At 35.9% G+C, this 23,619-nt stretch overlaps 1 protein-coding gene across 30 annotated transcripts in view; it reads left to right on the forward strand.

Annotated features, from left to right (window-relative positions):
* The window catches only part of RBFOX1 (RNA binding fox-1 homolog 1), a 1,274,017-nt gene that overhangs the window by 895,434 nt on the left and 354,964 nt on the right, over positions 1-23,619 (forward strand). For 3 of the 30 annotated variants that reach the window (XM_057406627.1, XM_057406638.1, XM_057406634.1), the window contains exons 1-2: positions 4,304-4,460; positions 12,515-12,868. The exons of 26 other annotated variants lie outside the window; for them this stretch is intronic. Coding sequence is in view for 1 of the 4 variants with exons in the window: in XM_057406634.1 (XP_057262617.1) it covers positions 12,851-12,868 (18 nt within the window). In the remaining 3 variants the exon portion in view is untranslated. Of the gene's footprint in view, positions 1-4,303; positions 4,461-12,514; positions 12,869-23,619 lie in introns of those variants that run through there. One more of the 30 variants, XM_057406622.1, reaches the window with a different exon arrangement.

Below are 23,619 nucleotides of genomic sequence, written 5' to 3' on the forward strand. Positions count from 1 at the left end.
ACCAAGCACCTTGTTGATTTTCATGTGCCTTAGCATGCCTTCCAGGAGAATCTGCTCCAAGATTTTGCCAGGCACAGAGGTGAGACTGACTGGGCTGTAATTCCCCGGGTCATCCATTTTCCCCTTCTTGAAAATGGGGGTTATATTTCCTTTTTCCAGTCGTTGGGAACTTCACCTGACTGCCATGATTTCTCAAATATGATGGCCAGTGGCTTAGCAACTTCATTCGCCAGCTCCTTCAGGACCCGCGGATGGATTTCATCAGGACCCATGGACTTGTGCATGTTCAGATTTTTAAGATGGTCTCAAACCAGATCCTCTCCTACAGTGGGCCCTAGGTCTTCATTCTCACAGTCCCTGTGTCTGCCTTCCAAGACTTGGGTGGTGTGGTCAGAGCCTTTGCCAGTGAAGACTGCGGCAAAGAAGTCATTCAGAACATCAGCCTTCTCCAATCCTGTGTAGCTAGTTCTCATCTCAAGGTCACTTTCCTGCTTAATAGCAGCTGCCCTCCAAAGAGCACATAATTAATAGTTATATTACCTTGATTTAGTAATTTCCTTACATGTTATAGATTATTTTATATGCTATCAGCTAATTTCTTCTGTTTTCCTATTCTGCTGAACTACTGCTTTCTACAACTGTTTTCATCATTGTTAAAAATAATTTATATAGCACCATAAATTACAGGCACTGTACAAGCACAGTGTAAGATACCGCCTTTGCCTGAAATATTTTATGGTTCGGATACTCCCTTGATTTCTGGTGGACCTTTTTAATTTAAGAGATTGTCTTGAATTTTAAGGTAGATTGCATTAATCTTCTGTGTTATTCTCACAGTTTTTCATTATCAAATTATGTTGATCACAACTGTATGCCTCAACTTCTGATGTAAATAACTAATCATTTGTTTGCTACTTAGCATAAAGGTATTGTAAACACTTCTGCTTACTAATAATTCTAGGCACACATTTATGTGCATAAGCATTTGCATCTAGAAGTTGAAAAAATATGACTAAAATCTGAAGAAACTTTCCTAAAGTTGTATGTCTCCAAATTATACCATTTCTTCACATACTAACATCAGAACGAAGCAGTCATCATGTGCTGACAAAGCCATACAGTTCTTTCTGTTTTGGCAGCAGTGACCCATGCTTGCTGTACACTCTTCAGGTCTAATGGCTACAAAAGAATAATAGTTTCCATACTCTATTCAGTACATTAAAATTATGACACCTCTGACCCAAAACAATATTTTTTTCCCACTCATTTCTTCTTTTGAAAAGATACTAGTTTTGCCATTTCCAGAGGAATTTCTGGCTTATACCAATTCTATAATTATATAAGAGACACTGGGTTTTATTTGTATTCACAGAATTTTTCCAGTGTTTTTTAACTTTCTTTAATATATATGTGCTCCTTCTAGGATTCCAAAGCAGAAACTTTAAAGCTCACAAAAAATATTCCATATGACCTCAATGTAGTAAATGCATACCCCTACATTTCTTCTGAAGTCTTAAACTTCAAGCTTTTCTATTGTGGCTGGTTTAGGGTTTGTTTGTTGGGTTTTGTTTTTTTTTCCATTTCCCACTCTACTCTCTAGGAAGTGGAGCTAGGAATAATGGAAAATTACTAAATAGATCAGAAATTATTTATGTAGATGGAACCAGAGGTGACCTGAATGAGCCACAGTGTTCATGAATCAGTTAACAGCAGTCAGTTTAAAAAGCTGATAAAAATCAGAAATAATGTCTACTAAAATGCTTCTATGGAAAATTCTTCATTGCATTAGTTATATTTTTGCTACCTCCCAGCTATGGCTTTGTTCTTCTGAAGGCACTGAACAATCTTCTTTAGCAGCTACATGCTTGAAAGACTGAGGTGGGAAAAATGGAACTATGGGTATTTTGGGGCGAAGGGTGAAGTGAAAACAAGTGTGTTTCCGCAGCCTCCATCAGGAGTAACTATGGGGAATGAGAAACTTGCTATGAAAAGGAGCTCCTCTACCTCAGCCAAAGGCGAGTGATAACAGAGGCATCTCAAAATCCTAATAAAATCAGTCAACAGAGTTCTTAATCCCTTGCAAACAAAACCTACCCTAATAACACAGTGATGTAGACTGAGATGCATTTAAAATATAATTAATGGTTACAATTGTACAAGCAAAAGCATTTCTGGAAATCTGATTAACAGTTCTGTAATTACTTATTTCAAAAGTCATGTTGGTGAAATGAGTGCTGTAGTTATAAAAAATGTTGGAGAATTTAAAATTGTTAATAAATGTACACATAGAAAGAAGTGCTGTAAAAATTATACCTAAGTGTTTACACACAACTCTTCCGAGTATTTGTATTCAGGACAGTGGGGATACATGGTGTATACAGTCAGAGGTGTTACAGATCTCACCTAGATACAGTTTTGTTGCCACTTCGAGCAGAAAGTTTCTTTGGTATTAATCATTCTCTCAGAAGACTGCTAGGAACCATCAGCTGGAATCACTATAAGCACAACTGGTCTGAAAACAGAATTTAATTTCTATTCTGTACACTATTCAGTTATTTCTCAGGATGTTGTCATTCCTAATCTGCAGAATTGTAGAACAACCCAGGACCTTGAAAGATAATCTGGTCCAACCTTTAGAAAAGGTTGAAAGATAACAAAATCTCATTTTTCAAATTGAAACAGGATTTCCACATTTGATTCATAATCATCCAAGCTTTATTTAGAAAGCATTGGAAAATGCTGAAGTTATTAAAAATAGAAAAAAGTTTATTAAGTATGCAACTGTAATCATACTACAATTACTATTAATATAATGTGAAGAAAACTGAGTTGAAACAAACAATTTTGACATTATTACAGTAAATAGCAAAACCAGATTTATGTTCCTGCATGGTTTTGTAACTAAACTCTACCCAAATGCTTGTCATGTTCATGCATTTTTTTATTGCTCCCTTGCTGAAACTGAAGCACAGTAGTGATGCACCTCTCTGCACTTCCTGTAGTGCATTATATATCACACTCTATCAGTTATGACTATAACTACCTAGCTAAGTGCAGGAGGCACAGGGAGTGCATGTCCATTCCTTTCCCAGGTGGTGCAAAGAATGTAAACAGTGCAATGTATCTGTAACATAGAAATAGTCTTCTTAGATGTATTTGTAACATAGAAATAGTCTTAAAAGATATATCTTAGTCTAAGATAATAAAAAAAAATATGCTAAATTAGGTGTTACAGCTCTCTGACTCTCATGTTCAAATATGTATAATCATGGAAGACCTTCATTCAGAACATCAGCTAATGTGGAGGCTCCTCACAGTACAGAGAGCATCTCAGTTCAATGCTCAGAGGGAAACAATGCGAAGTGTCACCACTGAGCAGCCATATGGGCTTTTCTGTAATCTGATACTGCATCTGGGAGTCCTTCTGCCTCAAAAGTATTGCAGTAATGATCTCCACTCATTTACAATTTTCCTGTTTGAAGTGCAGGCCATCAAGGAAAACAAGGCTCACTAGTTACTACTTTGTTCTGTATGTAACACGTGCTTTGGACACACTAAATAGACACAGAGTACCCATTTCCGAATGTTCTTTGCCATTTTTCCATATTGGCACAATAAATTTCATATGCTAAAGAAATCCAAGTATCTTTAAATGCTTTAATACTGTTTATTTGCAATATTCATTTTGCAAAGATACTGTGGTTTAGCAAGGTCTTGCTCTGTGAAAAGTGGTTGAGAGTGGTTAAGATTCCTTTGATCAGCATTTTGCAATTTACTCTCTGTGTGGAGCCCAACTGAGACTAACATAGTTCCAGAAAAAAGCAATAGTAATACTGTTACCTAAGGTTGTGGTCGCAGAGGCACTGTTCCTTCTTGTGTGCATAGTTTTCTTTGAAGACAAAAGCAGCAGATGTTTGCTTTGCCACTTGCGGATGCTCTCTTTCAGCCCAACTCAAAGTATCAACAACCTTTTGTTGTCATGGGCAGTGCTTCAGAACTGTGGAGTAATCTGGAGCTGCTTCAAAATGTTGCTTTCATGTTAGTGATTTGTCTATGATGAAAGGTGGAACTGTAAATTGAAGAACAATTACTCACTGTGTTCCCTCCTGAGGAAAAAAGGTAATCTCAGTTTTCACACGTACTCAAAAGTGAGTATTTCTAGTCTGTACTACCAGGAGAACCTATGTTTTGATTTCAGAGTGAGATTGTATTTCCATAATTTCACTGATTTCAGAATGGGGTGTAATTTACTTTGTTTTGTTTTGTTCCAGTGTCGGTACACGCGCATTTGCTGTTGGAAATAGTTAAATTTGCATTTTGTTGCTGGGAAAGAAGTATCCAACTGATGTGAAGCATGAACCCCTTAGGAAAATAGAAAATACATAGATTCAGAGCATCTCAGAACACAAATTAAATATTTAGCGTACAGGCTGGATCCCTCCTAATGGAGAGTGTCTGAGGTAAGCATAGTGTCTCTAATGTACAGTCGGTTTAATAACTGAAAGAATGGGCAAGTAATGTAAGGAGACAATACTGTGAGTATTTTGATTTCATACAGAATAAATGTGTGATAAATTTTGTAATTGTGAGAATGTGTAGTCAGGGAATCCAGCTTCACTTTGCTGAAGGAATTTCTGCTAGTACAGGGCAGTACTGGGGTGGACTGAAGGCTACACGTGTTTTTGCTTATTGGCTAGTTTACTAGTCTCTCAGTGGCTATGCACATGAGTACAGAATTGGAACACTGATCTGCTTACTTAATACACCCAGGCAAAAGTACTCCAAATCTGTCCTTTTGCAACAAGCTGCATACTCCCAAAATTTTTAGGACCAGGAGGAAAAAAATTGTTCCTGCTGTGGGGATGCTGCACAGGGTATAGTGAGCTGGTTATCTGCTGGTACTGTGGGGGACGCAGTGCAGAATTATGTGTCTCAGTGTGTCCCTTGGAGTAATGCTGTGTGCGTTTACCTGCAGTATGGATTTACAGCTACTTATCTATGTTGTACTACTGTAAACACAAGTACTTCTTTAGAGGTAGTTGCACGTTGCACTTAACCTTCTTTTACAAATACCCGTTCTTCAAAAACAACCGTGTCCTGTTTAAAGAAATTCTAAATCTGGAGATAAGTATTCATACTTTTTTCTCTTGATATTACCTGGTTTCCCTCACATAGTTTGAACTGACGGGCAGACGTTTTCCAATATATTTGAACTGATCTCAAAATAATTTGACATCACTTGCGAAAATCAGAACTGTCTGGGTATACATATACATGTAATCGCACACTGCACATATTAAGGAAACACTGCTGCAACCTTAACTATTGTCTCACTACTGATTTGACATTAATACATAAATGGTTCCAGTAAATATCAAGGTTTTCTGGAAAAACACGAACGAAGGGGAATGCTCAGTGAGTCTCAAGGTAGAGGCCAAAAAAGAAGATAGGGCAATGGAGAATATGTCTGCAAACATAAAGATGATGGAGAGTCTCCTACAAGACACAAAATGAAAGGCAGGCAAAGATGCCGAAAGTGGTTTTGTGTTCTGGAAGGCAGCCAAAGAGGCATTGATTTATTAAAGTGCAGCATCACAGCTTCCTTTTCTCCATGTGATGGTGCCATTAGAGCTCCTCAAGCAATATCTGATTTCCTTGAGAATGAGGAATAGGAATTCCAAACAAAATGCCAAGATTCTGAAGCCAGTTATTTCCCAGGTCTGTGCCACTGCCAGACCATCACTTTGGCTATGTACCTGACTGGAGAATTCAGTATGTAAAGTATCTGCTGGGGATTGCATCTGTGAGTACCCTGTTTATCAAACACAGCGCCTACGTGTGTAAAAAGTACTCTAGCAATTGTGCACACAGGATTTTGTACACTTCAGTCATGACATGGTTTACAAAAACTAGCTTTAATGACACAGGTAATCTAGAAATTGTGAGTTATGGTTAAAAATTACACATTCAGCTGTCTCGTTACCTGAGTGAACTTAGTGCCATTCTTGCAGACTGGTAATATCCTGGGAGTGAATAGCACCTGTATCATCTTATTCCCTATTTCTGTAAATCTCTGAATTCTGTTACATGATTAATTTTCCGCATTTGCGTTCTGAAGGTCCATGTATTTTGGTTTTGTATTTTTCATTCCCCCATGGCTCTATGAAATATTGTGTGTCCCCCTCATCCCCTTTTCTACTTGTTTAGCACTTTACATGCCTGGAAATGGGCAATGCCTGCCTTTACCAGAACTTTGCTGTAGAGGTGTTTCTGATACTGTGAGGAAAACAGCAGAGATATTGGCAGCCTAATAGCGAGGTAATTCTGGCACTTCTCCTGAGAAGACAAGATTTCAGGTGGCGGAGGAGCAGGTTTTCACCTCAGTCTCCTGGCTGTTGTAACCATGGCACTGACATCAGCAGTGGTAGTGCTGGCAGCCTCACAGTGAAGGCAGCCCTGCACACATGCATGCCCCTTGCCAAATCAAAACAATAACTAACCCTCATTTACAAGGCTATTCTCACCTTGTTAAACAAATGTGACAAGGTGACAAAGCATGAATTTGTTTTGTCAGATACATAGTCAGAGCTAACAACTGATAGGTTTGCTAAATTCTATATGATGGCTTTCCTGAAAGGTAAGTTGTTTCATGATTTACTCAACTACTATAAGTGATAAAACTGATCCATTTGTTATTATCCAGTGCATAAAGACTTCAGGATTTAAGGAGCCTGCACTAAATAACAAAGCAATTTATAAACTCATAAACTGAAAATTACAGGGAAGTCCTTAAGTCATTGGTAATAGCAACCTTTTATCATATTAGTGATGATTATCAAATGTTAACTCCTACTCCTATTTTTAAAACAAGATCTTTCCTTAGGAAAGTTTTAATTACTTAAAAATAAAGAAGTCATGAACATAACTTTGTATTTATTTATTGTGTGAGGCAACTCTTACTTATCTGCCCCATCAAGTGCCTGTATAAACGGATGTGAACTGGTTTATGCTTCTGCTAGCAGAAGCATGTTGGCTTATGTGGGCTGAGGAATGGTGTTAGTTGGCTCTGCTACTGGGTAAAAGATCTTTATCCAAAGCAAACTTGAGTGTAATATCTTGAAAACAGAATCTTCCTGTGTTTCAATGAGCAGCAGTAGTTAGCAATAAGCAGATTAGCCTGTCCTGAGGAGAATATAATTGTGTCCTACTGTGAAAATGGAAATAACCTGTACCATATTTAAAAAATGCATTATAATTTAAAGATTGTGAGTCTTTTTTTGCATTCTCTTAAATCATAGATTTTAGGGGAGATGTTGAGGGAAGCTGTTTTAGGGGAGATGTTTGCTTAGAGCTAAGCAAACATTTGCCTGGACATAATTTCTTCTGGTGACATCAGTTTTTCTGCTCAAGAGCAGCCAGAGTTGTTTAATTAATTGTTTTATTCAACCAATAGAAAATCTCAACAAATAGAGAACTTGAGAGCCACTTGTTACCAGTACTCAATAATATTTGATATCCAGATAGCTTTGTTCAAGTGTATATGATTACCTGCAGATTTGTTTCTTTTTAATCTGCAGAAGCATAATATCTGAAGTGAAGATCTGCAAAAACACCTGAGCGTTGTCTAGGAGAAAACTGGAGAAACACACTAAAATTTCAGGAAATTTTGTTAAAACAATGTTTTCTAAGAGCCAGTAAATTCTGATTCTGCTGTCCTTGTGTTAATTCTTTTGGAGAGGATTTTGTAAGCTTTTATTTTCCTTTCACAGGCTTTATTCTAAACAAAGTCCATTATCATCCCACAGCAACACCCTGTCTTATCAGGGCTGAAGCTGGAGCCCACTTCTGGCAGCTTAAAAACGGGAGAGAGTATGTAAAGTTTTCCTACAGCTGCCAGGGTTTTTCTTGTCACAATTACTGGCTAAGTCCGTTCTCACTAAAAGCAGTAGAGAAGCAGCAACAATATAGCACTTGTCATTGAAATTATGGACAAAGGATTGGGCTGTTACCAATCGAACAGTGCTCACTAATAATTGGGCTTAACTGTAGTCTCTCAGTTCCCTTAAGATTTTTGTCAGTATAGAGCGTTTGAATGTTGAGAGAAATAAGCAGCTCACTTGGTTACAGAAACACCACAACTGAAGTGTGATGTAGCAGGTAAAGGGTCAGACTCCTCACATTTTTTTCCCTTGACCTTGCTATGCTAAGAAAAGGGAAAACAAGTTTCATATTCCTGGTTGTATGGGAAACCATGAACTATATACATCCCATGCATGTGTCACGGACTCTAGGATCAGAGGAAAGTCCTGTCTGGCTCCATCCTGCTTGTCATTCCTTGGACTATACGCTGAACACGATTCATGAGACAGCCAGAAATGCTGAGTTGGTATTTAAAACTGTGGTGATGTCTAATGACCAAATTGTTGGCTAGTTGCTCCTCAGGCTTTTCTGGGACAGTATTCTGACCTCGCTGTCCAACAAATGAATACAGAAACTGATTTCTTCCATCAAAAGCGAAAGAAGTGCTGAATAATAAAAATAAACTGAAAAATAAGAAAAAGAAGAATAAGTATGTGTAGTAAAAACACAGAATAGTTTATAAACCAATTGAACTATATGTAAAAATTGTATTTTGATTGCTTTTATATAGTTATACAGAATTACAAAAACCCAAAAGCCAGAAAAACAGCAACAGGCCCCTCCTTAAAACTGCAGTGAATTGAGGAGATTAAAGTTTTTTTTTTACCATGCCTCCTAAACATTTGCAGCTTTTCGTTTCATAAATAGCCATAAATGATAGATGAGGCTGTAAGGTATGGAAATTAAGCACAAGCAAATGTTTCTAGCTCTCTAAATATTTCAAATTCTTTTTGGTACTCTGTGTGAATTATTTGAGATTTTAGTGTTGTTGCAGCTCACGTATCATGTGCCTCATTGGTATCTTTTTTGGTGGGGAAGCCTGAGTTTAAAAAAAGAGTCAGCATAATCATTACGATTACATTCACTCCCTCTTTTATTAAGCATTTTAAAACAATATTAACACACACACATATGGGTTTAAATTCTAAAGTACACTGACTTTAGCTAAAAAAAAAATGAAAAAAGACTAATTAAAGTCAATAAAAATTTTCTCTTTGCAGTCCGAGAGTGAAATACATGATTTCAGTATCTTTCTAGATGTTTGTATAGCACCTAGCAAAATAGGAATTCTGCCATTTAGCGCTGAGATCACTTTAACATTCTTGCAGTTCCTAGGAATCTTGCATACACTATGAGAAACTTGGTTTTCATTCTCTTATCTTCCAATGCAGTAAGCAGCAGTACTGATGCTATTTCTAATCTTCTGTGTCATTAATAAATATGCCAAGATATGTCCATGAATTATGTGCCTTTAATAAGGAAATTGAACTCCCAGAATCTACAGCTTGATTTTTTTAAAAAATCTGAGTTATTAAGGTGCTAATAAGTGTGCTGAACATATATATACACCTAACCTTTATTAATTGTGATTTTACAATTTATTATTTCTTTTTTGTTATTATGAACTATTTTTATCTATCCTTTATCTCACCAATCCCTTGTGATTTCATGGGCACAATATTTGATATTCTGATGGATTATGAAAGTTAAAGCTGTGGTATGAGCTGGTACAGAAATGGCACACTGAAGCTGAGATCCCTGTCAATGACCCTATAGAAGAGCCTTGTATAAACATCTTTGGTAGTATCAGAGGGAATGGGCAAGTGTTTCACAGCAAATATAATGTACTGCTATTTGCAAAAGTTTCTTTAAAGGAACAGCAAGATTCTTGTTGATTTCAGTAGCCTTTGATCTGAACCTAAGGTTAGCTCTACTGGACCAGGCTTTCTTAAAATTACCGTGGTCAGAACCTTCTATTTACTTTTTTTTGACACTGCTTGCAAATCCAGAACATGTAAAAACTAACCTTCACAAACAGGGTTTTGTTTAAACTTTAATCATAAGTGCGAAAAACCCCAGTAATATACTTGTTTTCAATCTTCTCTTTATCCATGTTTTTCTACGTGTGCAAAAAATGCAGATGATCTAATTAACAAAGCATTTAACAATAGCTGTGCTAAAAGTAAAACACTTCAAATGAATGGTTTTATGGTTTTGTGTAGCAGCATTAGAAATTGTTCCACTTGTTTGAAGGAGTAAGAAGGATACGAAGAATTGATTTTGTAACCAGTTTAATAATGACAAGAATTTAGAATACACAAGGATTAGTTGAGAGCCTTGGGACACAATTCACTGGAGTTTCATGTGCTGTCTATGCTCAAAACCTGGGAAATTTTGATATTAAAATTATTTATAGGCAATAGCTGCATACAGTCTTTTATCGTATTAGTAAAATCTTTAACCAGTGTTTGAAAATTCTAAAGCCTCATGTGTTCAATTCAGGTGCACAGATCTGAAAGAACTGCTGGCTGGCAGATGCACAGATACATTATCAGAAAATGTATTTTCACCTTAACCAATATAATCTAATTCATTCTAACAGGGTATTTCAAGTTTATTATAGTGTAATTGAATACAGAAGAGCACAGTGCACTATACAGCAGACAAAATTAGGTGAAAGTATACCACTTAAAGGTGACAAGGTTAGGCCTCTTTGATTGCTGAATGTTGGTGGTTAAATTGGCAGATGATTTAAACAATCCAAAACTGTAAACAAAAGTCTGTTCTTTTCCTTCTGAAGACTACCTGAGTGAAATAACTGGCTTCTCTTTATGAAATTGTAATAAACTTACTTAAAATTATTGTCCTTGCACATTAATGTAAAATCTATCAATTTAGTAATTAGTACATTAAATTCTTCTCTCCTGCTTCCACTAAATCAGGGAACAACCTTTTACCTGGACATAGTATTTGGTGGATCACATTTAAATAGCTCAGTGTGTGTATATGTATCTATTGGTATAAACTTCTCTATATAAGTCTTAGTGTCACATGAATTCATTGTTTCATTTTTCTCTGTTAAATCAGCTTTGAAATGTTGGTGGTGAATCAGTTATTTTTATTTTGAATTCACCCCAGTGGCAGGAGTCTTTAAGACTCTCCTGATTACCGTTTGTTTAATGGTATGGATTTTAGTTTGCTCCCCCCAATCCTGCTTTGCTATTATGTCTCCTTCTTACAGGCTGTTTCAGCAGGTGCCTATCCATTTGCCACCTGCCCTGCTGCAGTAAATGATTATGCAATTTAGTTAATGCATTTTAATTATTTAAGTGACATTTTACCTTGTATGGTTAGGCTGAATATGTAAATTTACTGGAGTCTTTTCTTAGAAAGAACGACAGTTTTTGTCTGAAGAAGTGCAGTCTGTGACTAAAGATAATAAGTAATCTAGTATAAAAGTTCTGTTTAACCTCATTCCTGTGGGCATTTTTATACCTCTTTTTCTTTATTCATTTATTTATAATCATTATGTATATACTGTAGTGTTTGAATCACTTAGTGGACAGACTGCATTTGTAGCTTTCTCCATCAATACCAAAAGCATATTATTGTAACAGCATGATACGCTGCCAGTTCACAAGGTCAGGGATGATTTTTAAGACCAGTAATGCAGCCTAAAAAGTGACCAAGGCTTGTCTCCTTTACACTGGAAAATTGTTTCTCACCTGAGGATGCTGTTGATCAATGTAATAAAAATGAGACAGGTTAAATCATTTTAAAATACTTCCCTGTAGCAAATGGTAACAGACTAAGCTGCAATCAAAAAAAAAAAAAAAAAAAGAAAACAAGGTCCCTTGTGTACTCACTCATTTGCATACTACCTTCAACTTAATTGAAAAAAAGACCAAAAAATCAAGTTCTTTCTATTAGCATTTGTTAAATATACAGATGATAATTCTTTCTAATTTTGCTTTAAAAATAACATACTATGGCAAGGGGAAAGCAAAACCTGCCAAAAATAAATTAAATTAGCACAAACACTTTTACTGTCATCTGATTTACTGTTTGTATTTTCCCATTTCTCACATTGGCAGTTATCTCCCAGCAGTACTAACAGCAGCGGCAATAACACCATGGAGTCAGTAGATGGCTGTAGAAAAGTATGTTGAACACTCTTGTGTTAGCGTAATAAGATTGGGAAAGGCCTTGACCCGACTGGATGCGGCTTTTATCTGAAGTACATTTAAAGAGATAAAGGAGAGGCAGGGTGCAGTACATGTTCCTTTCTTTTCTGTAGGAGCTTTGCTTTGAGTTTAAAAATTTCTCAAATGCAGGATTTGTGAGCTGGGTCCTTTAGCAAGGGGAGGTAATGGCTTGAGTGCCACTGGAGTCACCTGCCATTCTCTGATGATTTTTTTTTTTTTGTCTTCCTCCTTCCCCCCTCCCCTCCTGCTCAAGACGTCTTAGAAATCCTCCTATAAATTCCTACAGAGGGGGCGTCTGTAGATCCCATAATAACAATCAGGAAGTGGAATATTCCCATTTATTTATTTATTATTACTATTTTTTCTTTTTTGCTTTCTCTCCAATGTAGTTGGCTGCCTTTAGTGCACGGACCTGCTCATTAAATAGATACACCAAGAACTGTTACCTAAGCAAGCCTGACAGTAAAGAAAGGACAGACTTGAGTTAGGGAGAAAAAGGGAAGAAAAAAGACAGCCTGAAGCAAGTCACTTCACACGCAGAAAGAGCCACTGAACGAATGCTGTTCTCATAAACTAAAAAAAATACCTTGTATGAGAAGAGAACTGTGAGGACTTGACAGAAAAAGGCAAGATTTTCTACCCACTGTTTTCAGTTTTCCTTCCAGATATACTTGGTGAAGTAAGGAGACTTCTGTTTGCTGACAGAGCCCTTGATTTCTTTCAAGATGATGATGTATTTGTGGGTAGGTAGTGTCTCTCTCCATGTCAATCTTTTATTAATATATTGACTTTGGGACTGTAGATTTTAGCCTATACTTACAGCATGTTTTCTAATATGTCAAGGTGTGTATACTGCAGGATAGCTTAGCGTAGCTAGTGTACGGTACATGTGCTTGCTTTTCCAGTGGGAGTTTAAACAAACTGGTTCATTAAGATGCGATTCATTTTCAGGGTTTGCGGGATGTGGCATAGTGTGCTGCTTTCTTTTCTTTGCCTTAGAAAATGCTACAATTGTATCTGTAAGACTCATTGTGTGGTTCAGTCATAAAACGAATGCTGCATCACTTGTGGCTGTTCAGAATTTGCTTTCTTTGTAAGAAATGAAATAATGCGATTAAAACTTCTAATTTGTATTACTTGACATAGTTGGTTTTATATTAGTTGTCACAGTCTCTTGGCTTTTGAAGTTTCCGGCAATTGACAACTGCAGATAAAGAAATAAATAGAATGTACTTATGCCTGTGATTTTTATATTCAGCATTGTTCAAAGTCCTTGCAGCACATTCTGCTCACCTTAAAAATAACATGCTGTAACATGTATATTGTGAATTAGTGAAACTAACAACCTGTTAATTCATCTAGCTTTAGATAGGAAACATTTTTCCTCAAGGAAAAAAAAAAAAACCCACAAAAAACCAGCACCACACACGAATAAATCAGTAAATGAATATGCATGCTTCAAAAGCATTTTTGTGTTCCACTTCAAAGCCTGTGCATCTTCTGGGGAATATTTTTAAACTGATATCATTTGACAATCTATTTATTTATTTAATTTAAATGTATGTAAAGATAGACAGGCTTGCAGGTAATCTGGGCCACCTCTTCAAGGCTGCTTTTGAGCAACATTTAAGTCTTAGAGATATCAGTAAATCACTACTGCTCTTTTGAATTGCCCGTTGTTCATGCTGTAAATCTCCCTTTATCATTCCTTCTAATTTCTGTTGACCCTCCAATGTACTGTAGTAACTTATGTCATCTGTGCAAAAGGCACTGTATGCAGACTTTTAAGTTTCTTATTTCAGTTTTTGATCTGTGCTATCATTTCAGGAGCTCGCCAATCACTGAGCCTTAGGATTGTGTCGTTTTCTTTTTTTTTTTTCCCCTGTGTTCTGTCGTACAAGTCATTTCAGTTTTCACAAGCAAGTATGTGTGCATGTAACAGCAACCCCGACTGCTGTTTATTTTTATCTCTTACCAGGATTCTTTATTGAAGCTGTATTTTTTGCTAATGCAAAGCTTAATTTCATTCTATTTTTAGATTTATAAATCAGATCACTTAAATGTGGTGTGTTTCATTCAACACTCCAGTATTCTGTCTTTGTGATTAACATCATCCAAAAGAGAAACATAGTAAATACTTGAGGAGAAACACTTTTTTCTGACATGCATGACAAGCTGAAGGGATGTGTATTATTCTGTTTGTGGGAGTTTCAAAGCTGCGTACTCCCCACACCCGAAGCCTATAAATTTTTGTTAACTGGAGAACTTAATGAAAGACATTTTCTTACAGGTAGCTATGCAGAATTCTACTATCTTTAGTGTGTTGTGGTTTATCTTTTATGCCTTTATATATATATGTGTGTGTGTGTATATGCTTTAAGCAAATACTGTAATAAGCAGTTTTGGGAACTTCCTGGTTCCCAAAGCTTCCAGTAATCAGTATTTTGCCATTTAAAAGTCTATTCCTTTCATTTTTGTTTTGTCCTTTTAACTTCCATTTTATAGGTGGGTTTTGTTTGTGTTTGGGTTTATTTGAGGGTCTGTTTTGGGCTTGTCTGGGTTTTTTTAATTAGCAGAATTCATTACACAGGAGAATGCCCGTCTCTTTTGGCACTACTGCACCAAGTTATTAAGCATTTTCCCCATTCTTAATTTAACTTTAATAGTCCAAATTTTTTGCATAAAAACTCAAGATTAGTAGGAAAAGGCAGAGAATTAACTTTTTGGTTTTATTGTTGTAGCAGAACATGATTCCTTTCTTTTGTTCTGGTAATAAAAATTAGTTGTATTCATGGAAGGATGATTTCTGAAACTGTATGATCTTTAAACTCTGTGTACATTAATTGCATGTGTGTATGTATCTCCATGCAGAAGATGCAGTATGTAAACAAGAGGCTCTTTAACATATGCAGGTGCAATATATAAACTCACAGCAGCATTTGAAATGCTTTCTCCTAGCACAACATTGGTATTTTATATAATTATATAAAAGCTCCTCAGCAATATTATTAAAATCTAAGTGGCCAACTTGTGTGAAAATGTGATCTTAAAAGATATTTTATCTTAAAAGATACAAAATTCACTTCCTTTCAGTGATAGAGATTTTTCATACTATTAATTCCATTGTGGCAGTGCTTAGCTGTTGTTTCATTCCATGTATAATGTAGAAATATTTTGCAGCATTTACAGATGAAAATAAAATTGCAGTTTCTTCACATTTTATAATGTCTCACTAACTAGCATCCTGTAAGAGTACTTTTTTTTTAATTCTACTCCTGCTGATGTCAGGTTCATTTTATGGCAAGCAAACTATGAACATGTTCAGCAAACTAAATCAAAACATTCCGCAGGCATGCAGTGTACAGCCAGTAATTGTCTGTTAAATGGTCCTGATTAGTTGTTTTTTAAATACTTATTTCAAGGTTTCAGAATGTAAAGCAATATTTTAGTCCTGTTAACCTTGTAAATGGAAATCCATATCTGTTGACAGCCCAGGAAATTTGATGATGCTTCTATTCTCTTCCTCACCTAGAAAAAGGTGAACTTTTTTTTGGTCTGGTACTTGTATGCACAGACACCTGTGCTATAGAAATCACAGTTCATCAATACCCAATTTCATATTGACCCATAAACTTTGAGGACTTTAAAGTATTACTGATTTAGAGATTACAGCTAAATCCTGAAGTGAAAAGGACCTATATCCTCTTTAACTTTAAAGGGTGCAGACACTTTTATATGCTGATCCTGCTGCAGTATATTATACCTTTCTTTCCAACACGAGATTGTTGCAGTGATGACACAAAGTGTGGCTGATCCCTGCAGATTATCGTTTGCATTTTACAGTGCAACTCACCTCCTAAAAGATGTTGCGATTTTCTCAGAACCTAACAAATAAGTGATTTTTTTAATTTTTTTTTTCAGTTAGAGGGGGCTGTAAAGTTGCTGACCTCTACTTACCTTGTAATAGAAGCATAACTATCAGTGGGTGAAATGAATGTTGATGGCTGAAAGTTGAGACTGCTCAGAATCTTTCATGGAATCCACATTTTTCCAAACCTCCTCTTTCTGCGTAGGGTCCCTCCTATATTCTTTTTCATATTTTGAAAATGGAGCATAGTTTATCTATTTGACAGCACAAGCAACTTCTTTTTTCCCAAGTAAAGAGTTCCATGATTGCTGCTTTTCCATTTGGCAGTTCAGACTGGGCTATTTTGAGTCCTCATAGACCTTGTGTTCAACTTACATATTCTGAGTCAGAAGATGAGAATTTAAAGTTACTGCATCTCATTAAAAAGTTTGCTGTATGTATTTAAGTACTGCTGTAAGACAAATTGGAACAAAATCACTGCTAAATTCATTTTAAAATACAAATTATTGTTTTTCCATCTCTTGTTCTATGGTATGAAAATGTTGAACTAAAATTACTTTACTATACCTTAATAAAATTTTATAAATTTTAAAACCATCTAATTAATGTCTGCTTAATCAGAGACATGCTTCATTCCTGTCAGTCTGCTGTTCTTTTTAATAATAGGGAATGAATTTTCAGAAATTTTGTATATATTTAGAAGAGATTTTAAGTGGCAGCCTCAGAAAAATGCTTAATTGAGTAAGGCAGAAAGTATGTCAGCAACTGAAATTTGTTTTTCCCCAAAACTAGAGCAGGCAGATACAGAGAGAAACAAACCGAAAGCATTTATACGCAATAGCAACAAGACAGTTTCTTCTGTCACTAGAACATGGTTTTGACAACTCTGAAGAATAAAGCTTTTGTGTCCAATAGAGACAACTGTGCGTTGTACTTGCCTGCATTAGCAAGACGTACCTCAGCTGAACATGCAGGGAGAAGACTGGAGGAATAGGGAGTAACAGAAAGACAGTATCAGAAATTTCATCTGGATAGATAGTTATGAGTTTAAATGACTTTATGGTAGCATTTTTGGTGCTTTTGTCAGTTCACATATTCAAAGACAGTATTTCATTCAGCCAAACAAAAGTCTTCATGGTTCTTACACACTACCAAATATATGCATTCACAGACAACAACTTTCTCCTGAATTAGGGAAGTGTGTAATTTCAAACCTAGCCTTGCTCTTTATGTACCAAGTACTAAAAGAAAGTCTACAAGTGAAACAATACAAAGGCTTTGGATCTAAAGGAAATTAAAACTTTAAACAGATGTGAAGAGTACTAAAAAAAAAAAAAAAAATCCTAAAGAAATAAAATCTTAGTACTTTTAAAATTAGAATAGAGCAGCTAAAATATCCTTTGGGCATACATTCTATTTTTTGAGTAACTTTAGTTACTATGTATTTTGCAGCACTGGTACTGCATGCATTAAGCAAGGCACTTCTCTCTTAAATGGGAGCTTCCCAATAGCATCACAGACTAAGACAAGGACGTGCTACTCACTGTGTTTATAAAGAGTTACAGACACTTAATACACAATATGAAGTAAACTGAAAGACAAAATGACAATGTTGAAAACGCTGCCAGTGAAATATTTCAGCAGTATAGATTTTGTTGCACAGAATTATTGAATAATCTAAATATTTAGATACTTTTACTTAAGAAAAATCAAACATATTAGCTGAAAAGCTGTAGGTACTTTCATAGTCAAAATCATCCTCATGCTGCTTTCCACTGATACCTTAAATAAAACATGTAGCTTCATACACTGTATCTGACTGCCTGACCACTGATGTTTAATATGTACCTTTTATTATTAAAATAATCTTGTTGACTAAAATGCAAGGACTGATGGAGATGCTGAATGAAAACAAGATTGCAATCACTTGAGATAAAATCTAAGACAGTTCTCAGTAAGTTACCTTTTTGTATCTATTGGTATATACACGTAAGTTGGTTTAAAAATTGTTTCTATAATAATTCATTCTGTCATGACAGAACCTAAAATCACAGTAGGATGCAAAGCGTAAAAGGATTCTGCAAAGTCACCTTTTTTTAATACGAAGTAGGGAAATGAAATATAACAGAAAGGTAATTTCGAGTATTTGACAACAACATTTGTTCATCCAGTACATTCAGTCTTGAAGGTTTTTTTTGACCTGGTACAGTATTTTGTAAAACAGCATCCTAGTGTTTATACAGGGTAACAATAGGAATGTAAGAACAAAGTTAGTATTATGCTCCATTATATCTAGTGTTGCATAATGGTGGCTTAAGCAACCAAAGCAGTTTTGGTTTACAACAATATCCTTTTATACAGAAACACCCATACATGTGTTAATGTGTGATGACATTGAGTTTAACGAGGACATTAGGAATGTATATATTTCAGAATGTGCATTTTGTGTAAGCTGTACAATAGGCTTTGTTCTTTTCTGAAGTTGCAATGTATACTCTACATGTATTAATTACTGAAGCTATTTCCCCCCCTTACTTCAGCAAGAAGTTACATTTGTCCAATTAACCTTATCTTCCTCTTGTCCCTCTTAATAACATTGGTTTCCATCACAGCTTTGAATGTATGGTGGAGATATCTTTTTATTAGTCTAGGGGTGTAAATGTCAGAAAGGAACTGACCAAAGATTGTATGAAATGTGACTGGGTGAGCAGGCTAGAGTCCTGTTGCCCTACTATTATTATCTCTTAGTGGACATCCTTTCAAAATACCATTTCTGTGACAATCTGGGGAGTTCGTATACTACTACATCTATGGTTGTAGAATCTTAGCTACTGTCTGGTCTTGGTTTGTGCGTCAGCAGGATGAGCAAGTCCTAAAGAATTTTCTAGGCAGTTAAATAACCTTGTTCATGTCCCATGATTAATTTTTTGACTGCTTTTGGATATTTATTCAACTGACAGTGACTGTTTGAGAAGCTGAACAACCCTGGGACATATCCTAAGCCAAGGTTTTGCTTACAGTTTCTCACATGTGCAAATGGTGTCAGACTTGATTTACCTTGTATAACTAATTTTACTGTCTCACAGTTTAATCAACAAAAGGGGATCTTGAGTAATGAAAGTCAAGGTATCTGTTCATATCTTCATTAGATCTCGATCCTCTTTTTCTGTCTTCCCATGTTAGCTTCCTTTTCTGTTCTGCTTCTAGATTGATATTGCTTCCTTGCCAAACAGATTAATCTGTGTTTAGATCCTTCTAATGGCAAAATGTGAAACCTGTTGTTACTGCAAACAGAAAACTCAAGTCCAACATACCTGCTTTACATACATGGATATAATACACTCTACATTATTTCCTCTCCGTAAATGTAAATGTGTGATGGGTTTGCCCCAGCTAGCAGCCATACTCCCACCATCTGCTCAGTCACTTCCTGCCTCTATGGGGCAGGGAAGGAGGAGAAAATAGAACAGGAGCGAAAATGCTAGTGGGTCACATAAAGACAAGGATCACTGACTGACTGCAGTCAAAGACAAAACAGGCTTGCCTTGAAGGAAATGAAATTATTTCTTCCTAATTATAATTTCTGCCAGTTAAATTTGCCAATTGAATTTCTGGTTCAGGTAGTGGGAAGCAAAAACAACCACCCTTCTTGTTATCACCGGAAGTTAAATTTGTTTCCTTCAGTAAGTGTGTAGCACGGAGGGATTGCAGTCAGGATACAATAGTTCCTCACTGCAGCTCCTTCCTTCTCACTCTTTTCCTACACTCCAGCGTGGGTTCCTCCATGGGTTGCAGTCTACTTGGGGGTATACTTGCTCCTCCATGGAGCACCTCTTCCTTCTCCACCCTTGGTATTTCTTCTGCTTTTTCTTCCTCCTCTCTCCTTCCAATGTTTTTGCCCTTTCTTTACATATTTTTTCACAACTGCATCACCAGACTGGCTGATGGGCTTGGCTACAGCCTGTGGTGGGTCCACTGCCAAGTCGTCTAGAACTAGCTGTGTCTGGCACAGGGCAGGCCCTGTCTTCCTCCCCAAAAGGCCACCCTTGCAGTCCCCTAACTACCAAAACCTTGCTACCTACACCTAATACAGATTTTAAGTCAGCTAAACATGTTAGCTGAGTCTGATTATTGACATTTCTTGTTTTTTTCAGAGATTGTTCTGTGTTTGTTGACTATCTTGGCTTTTTACTTGATAAGCAGTGTTTTGTAAATTTAATTTTTGTGGTGTATATATAATAAAATGAAGTATTCCTTTCATAGAGGGAAGGCTAATATATGTTTGAATTTTACTTTTCGGTTAACTTCTCCTCAAATATAATTACAGGAATTCAAGGAAGAATAAAATGTGACAACATATTTATGAATCACAAGATTTAACAGAGACTGAAGTAGATCTTATTATTGATGTGCTTACTGCTTCATTAAATTCCCCTTAAGGTTTGCAGCATGGATATGGATCATTTGCAATAATAATTATGCAGTGATCGATTGATTGTGTCTGACATTGTACTTGTCACCTTGAAATTCAAAACCCATTCATTTTCGACTGTGTGAACGTTTTTCTCTAATGTTAGGTAGCAGCAATGGTTTATTGGTTTATTTTATAGAGGAGTGCATTTTAAAAAGTTGGGAATTTATCGTTAATCTTTACCTAAAAATGAAGTATCACTTGTCATTTTACAGAAATGAAAATTGCCCAGCCAGCAATGTTTTGAGATTAGAAAACATGGCCTAATTTCAGAAAGATTATTCAAATTAGAATGTATGTATTTCAATAGATTCATGCATGTGTAATAGGTACGTTAGTTATTCTGTAACACTGTATTTGAGATACAACGTAATGAGCATACTTGATAAAATTACAAGCTTTAGATCTCTGTCTTTAAAACTGGTGTGTGTTCTTTGGAAAGTCTGTCTTTCTTTCTTACCAAGACTTTGATTCATGGCAGTATTAGTTAACTGGAAAATCAATATAAAATTCTCTGACTTCAGTCATTTGAATTAGATACTGTATATTTCGTGTTTTGAGTGAAGTAATCATCATGACAATTGAATCTTTCTTTTATGAAGAATATTTGTAGTAATGAATGAAACACTATCCTTTATCTTGTTTGTTGAGGCCTTCAGAATTTGGAACAAAATGTTCCTATTGAAATTTCAGTGAAATGGCTAGTTAGTGGCTGCAGTTAAAAGTTAAATGCATCTGTGCTTTCCAAATTAAAAAACAAGCAAAAGAAATGTTGCATTTGTAGGTACTACATTTGGAGCTTTTGCACAGCTTCCACTGTTGCAGAATAGGAAGTGAAGACCAGAGCTATTTTTGGTGAGCTGTGATTTGATTCAAAAGTGACTTTTCCAAAGTTAAAAGCCAATTATATCAAACCAAATCGTAGAATCACAGAATGGTTTGTGTTGGAAGGGACCTTAAAGATTACCCAGTTCCAACCCCCTGTCACAGGCAGGGACACCTTCCACTAGACCATGTCACCCAAGACTCCATCCATCCTGGCCTTGAACACTGCCAGGGATGATGCATCCACAACTTCTCTGGGCAACCTGTGCCAGTTCTTCAACTGTATTTATTATTATTTTTATTCAAGTTTTAAACTTCTGTTCAGAGGTCTGTTTTGTTAGAGATTTTGTTTTAATCTGTATTTTTTGTTAATTTTTTTATCTGTATTTTGAAAGCATGTTTCTTTTATTCAAAAGGAAATTAAAAGTTGTTCATGTTCTTTACAGTGAAATATTTTGTGTAGATGATTTTTTTTTTCTCTCTAAAGGTGGGCATAGTAAGTGTATATACATGAATATCGAAATGTTTAGTATACTGGTGCTCATACAATCAATTTGAAAAGTAACTAGTAACTTTGAAGAATTTGAAAAGTAACTGCAGTGTTAACACTGCTAATATTAAAGTGGCAAAGCTGATTGTACTGCTGGTTTCAAAATTAGCAACTTGCGTAGTTTTTACCACAGCATGAATACACAATAAAGCTTACAAAGCTGCTTTAAAACTGTGACACGAGGGAAAAATTGTAAAATTTAAAAAAACAACTGTTTTTATCAGTGCTTATATAACTGAAATACCTAACCTGAAGAAAGACTTGCTGATTGTGCCTTACTGTTTTCAGAAGTTGTACTCTTTTTAGCTTGCAAGTTTTCAGAAAATACCCCAGGTCAATGGTGTTAAGTTCTAGAAGAACCCCAGATAAATTGCACCATGTGCAAACATACCCAATGTATCACATTATTCTGAATTAAGTAGTAAATGTCATGTAGTATTACTTTATTTCTTTCAGGCATTTGGTTCTGATGTCAACCTACATAGCCATGGCAAGCCCCTCATTTTTAATGGAAAGCCCAGTTACATTTTTTTACATACCTCTCAATTTTTTAAAAATTTGCTTTAGAGAAGGGTCTACTTACCCTCCTGATGTGACTTTACCATCGATTCTTTGAATTGAATGGTTAGAGTCATAGTATTTCTGTTGCATGTTTTAGATATACTGCAGAGTGGTTATAGTATATGGTAAAATGTCTTCAAAGCATTAGAACAGTAACATATGTTACTTCAGAACTATTCAGGCATTTGCGGGTATGTGTACTGACTTGCCTTCGTAGTGTGTGACTTCCGCTCTTCTCCATAGTGTGCATGTATTAACAAATCTCTTTGTTCTACACACATTCACTGTTGTTAATACATGTCAAGATACTCAAGACTTGTCTTCTGAAAATGCAAAAAAGGAAATATAGGTGGTAACTGCATACTAATGTTCATCAAGATGGTCAGAGCCTAGTGTGTTATTCATAAAAACCGCCAGTATCTTACACTGTAGACAAAGTGGTAGAGCCTTTTCTTACAGCTTTAGATGTTACGGTGTTTGGACATTCATGTTAGAACCTCGTAAGAACTAAATATACCCATAGGAGAATCTCACACGGTGGTGCTACAACCACGCATTATCAAAAAGAGGTGTTATAACAGAAAAACAACATCAATAAACTCTAGCGTGGCAAATGGTTCTATTACTTTATGGGTAGCAACTTTATGGGTAATAATAGTAGGATGCAGATTTTGATTTGTAAATTGGATTATTCCTCCTGATAGCTAGGAATAGATCTCTTCTCTGCCCAACCTGTAGCTGTGCCTGGGATTGCTCTGACCCAGGTGTAGGACCTTGCCCTTGGCATGGTTAAACGTTGTCATATGTTACTGAGGCAAAACTGTACAGTGCAACCTAAGATAACAATCCTGTTTAAATATATGGATATTCACAGTCTGTGAACAAATTCTTAATTTAAATTGGTTTATAAAAAGCAATTATAAACAGACAAGTCAAATTTATGTCTTAGCTACAAAACACATGCGAGCCAAGAATCTCATCAGACTCTTCCCTGCTGAAGAGTAAGTGTCTTCATATCCTGTTCAGTTGGATGTGGAGAAATACGTATTTACTTATTATATGCAGCAGCCTTTTACACACTGAAGGTTTGGGTTTTTTTTTCATGACACTACTGAAGTAATATGAATACTCCAGTCATCTTTTAAGTAAAATGACTCCAATTTACATTAGAGGTATGTCTTGTTAGGGAACAAATTTAATGACGGTATCACAGTCAAAT

The sequence above is a fragment of the Pezoporus wallicus genome, unplaced genomic scaffold (genome assembly GCF_028554395.1).
Source record: "Pezoporus wallicus isolate ANWC-B61680 ecotype Strahan unplaced genomic scaffold, APGP_CSIRO_Pwel_v1 contig_6155, whole genome shotgun sequence".
NCBI classification, from domain to species: domain Eukaryota; kingdom Metazoa; phylum Chordata; class Aves; order Psittaciformes; family Psittacidae; genus Pezoporus; species Pezoporus wallicus.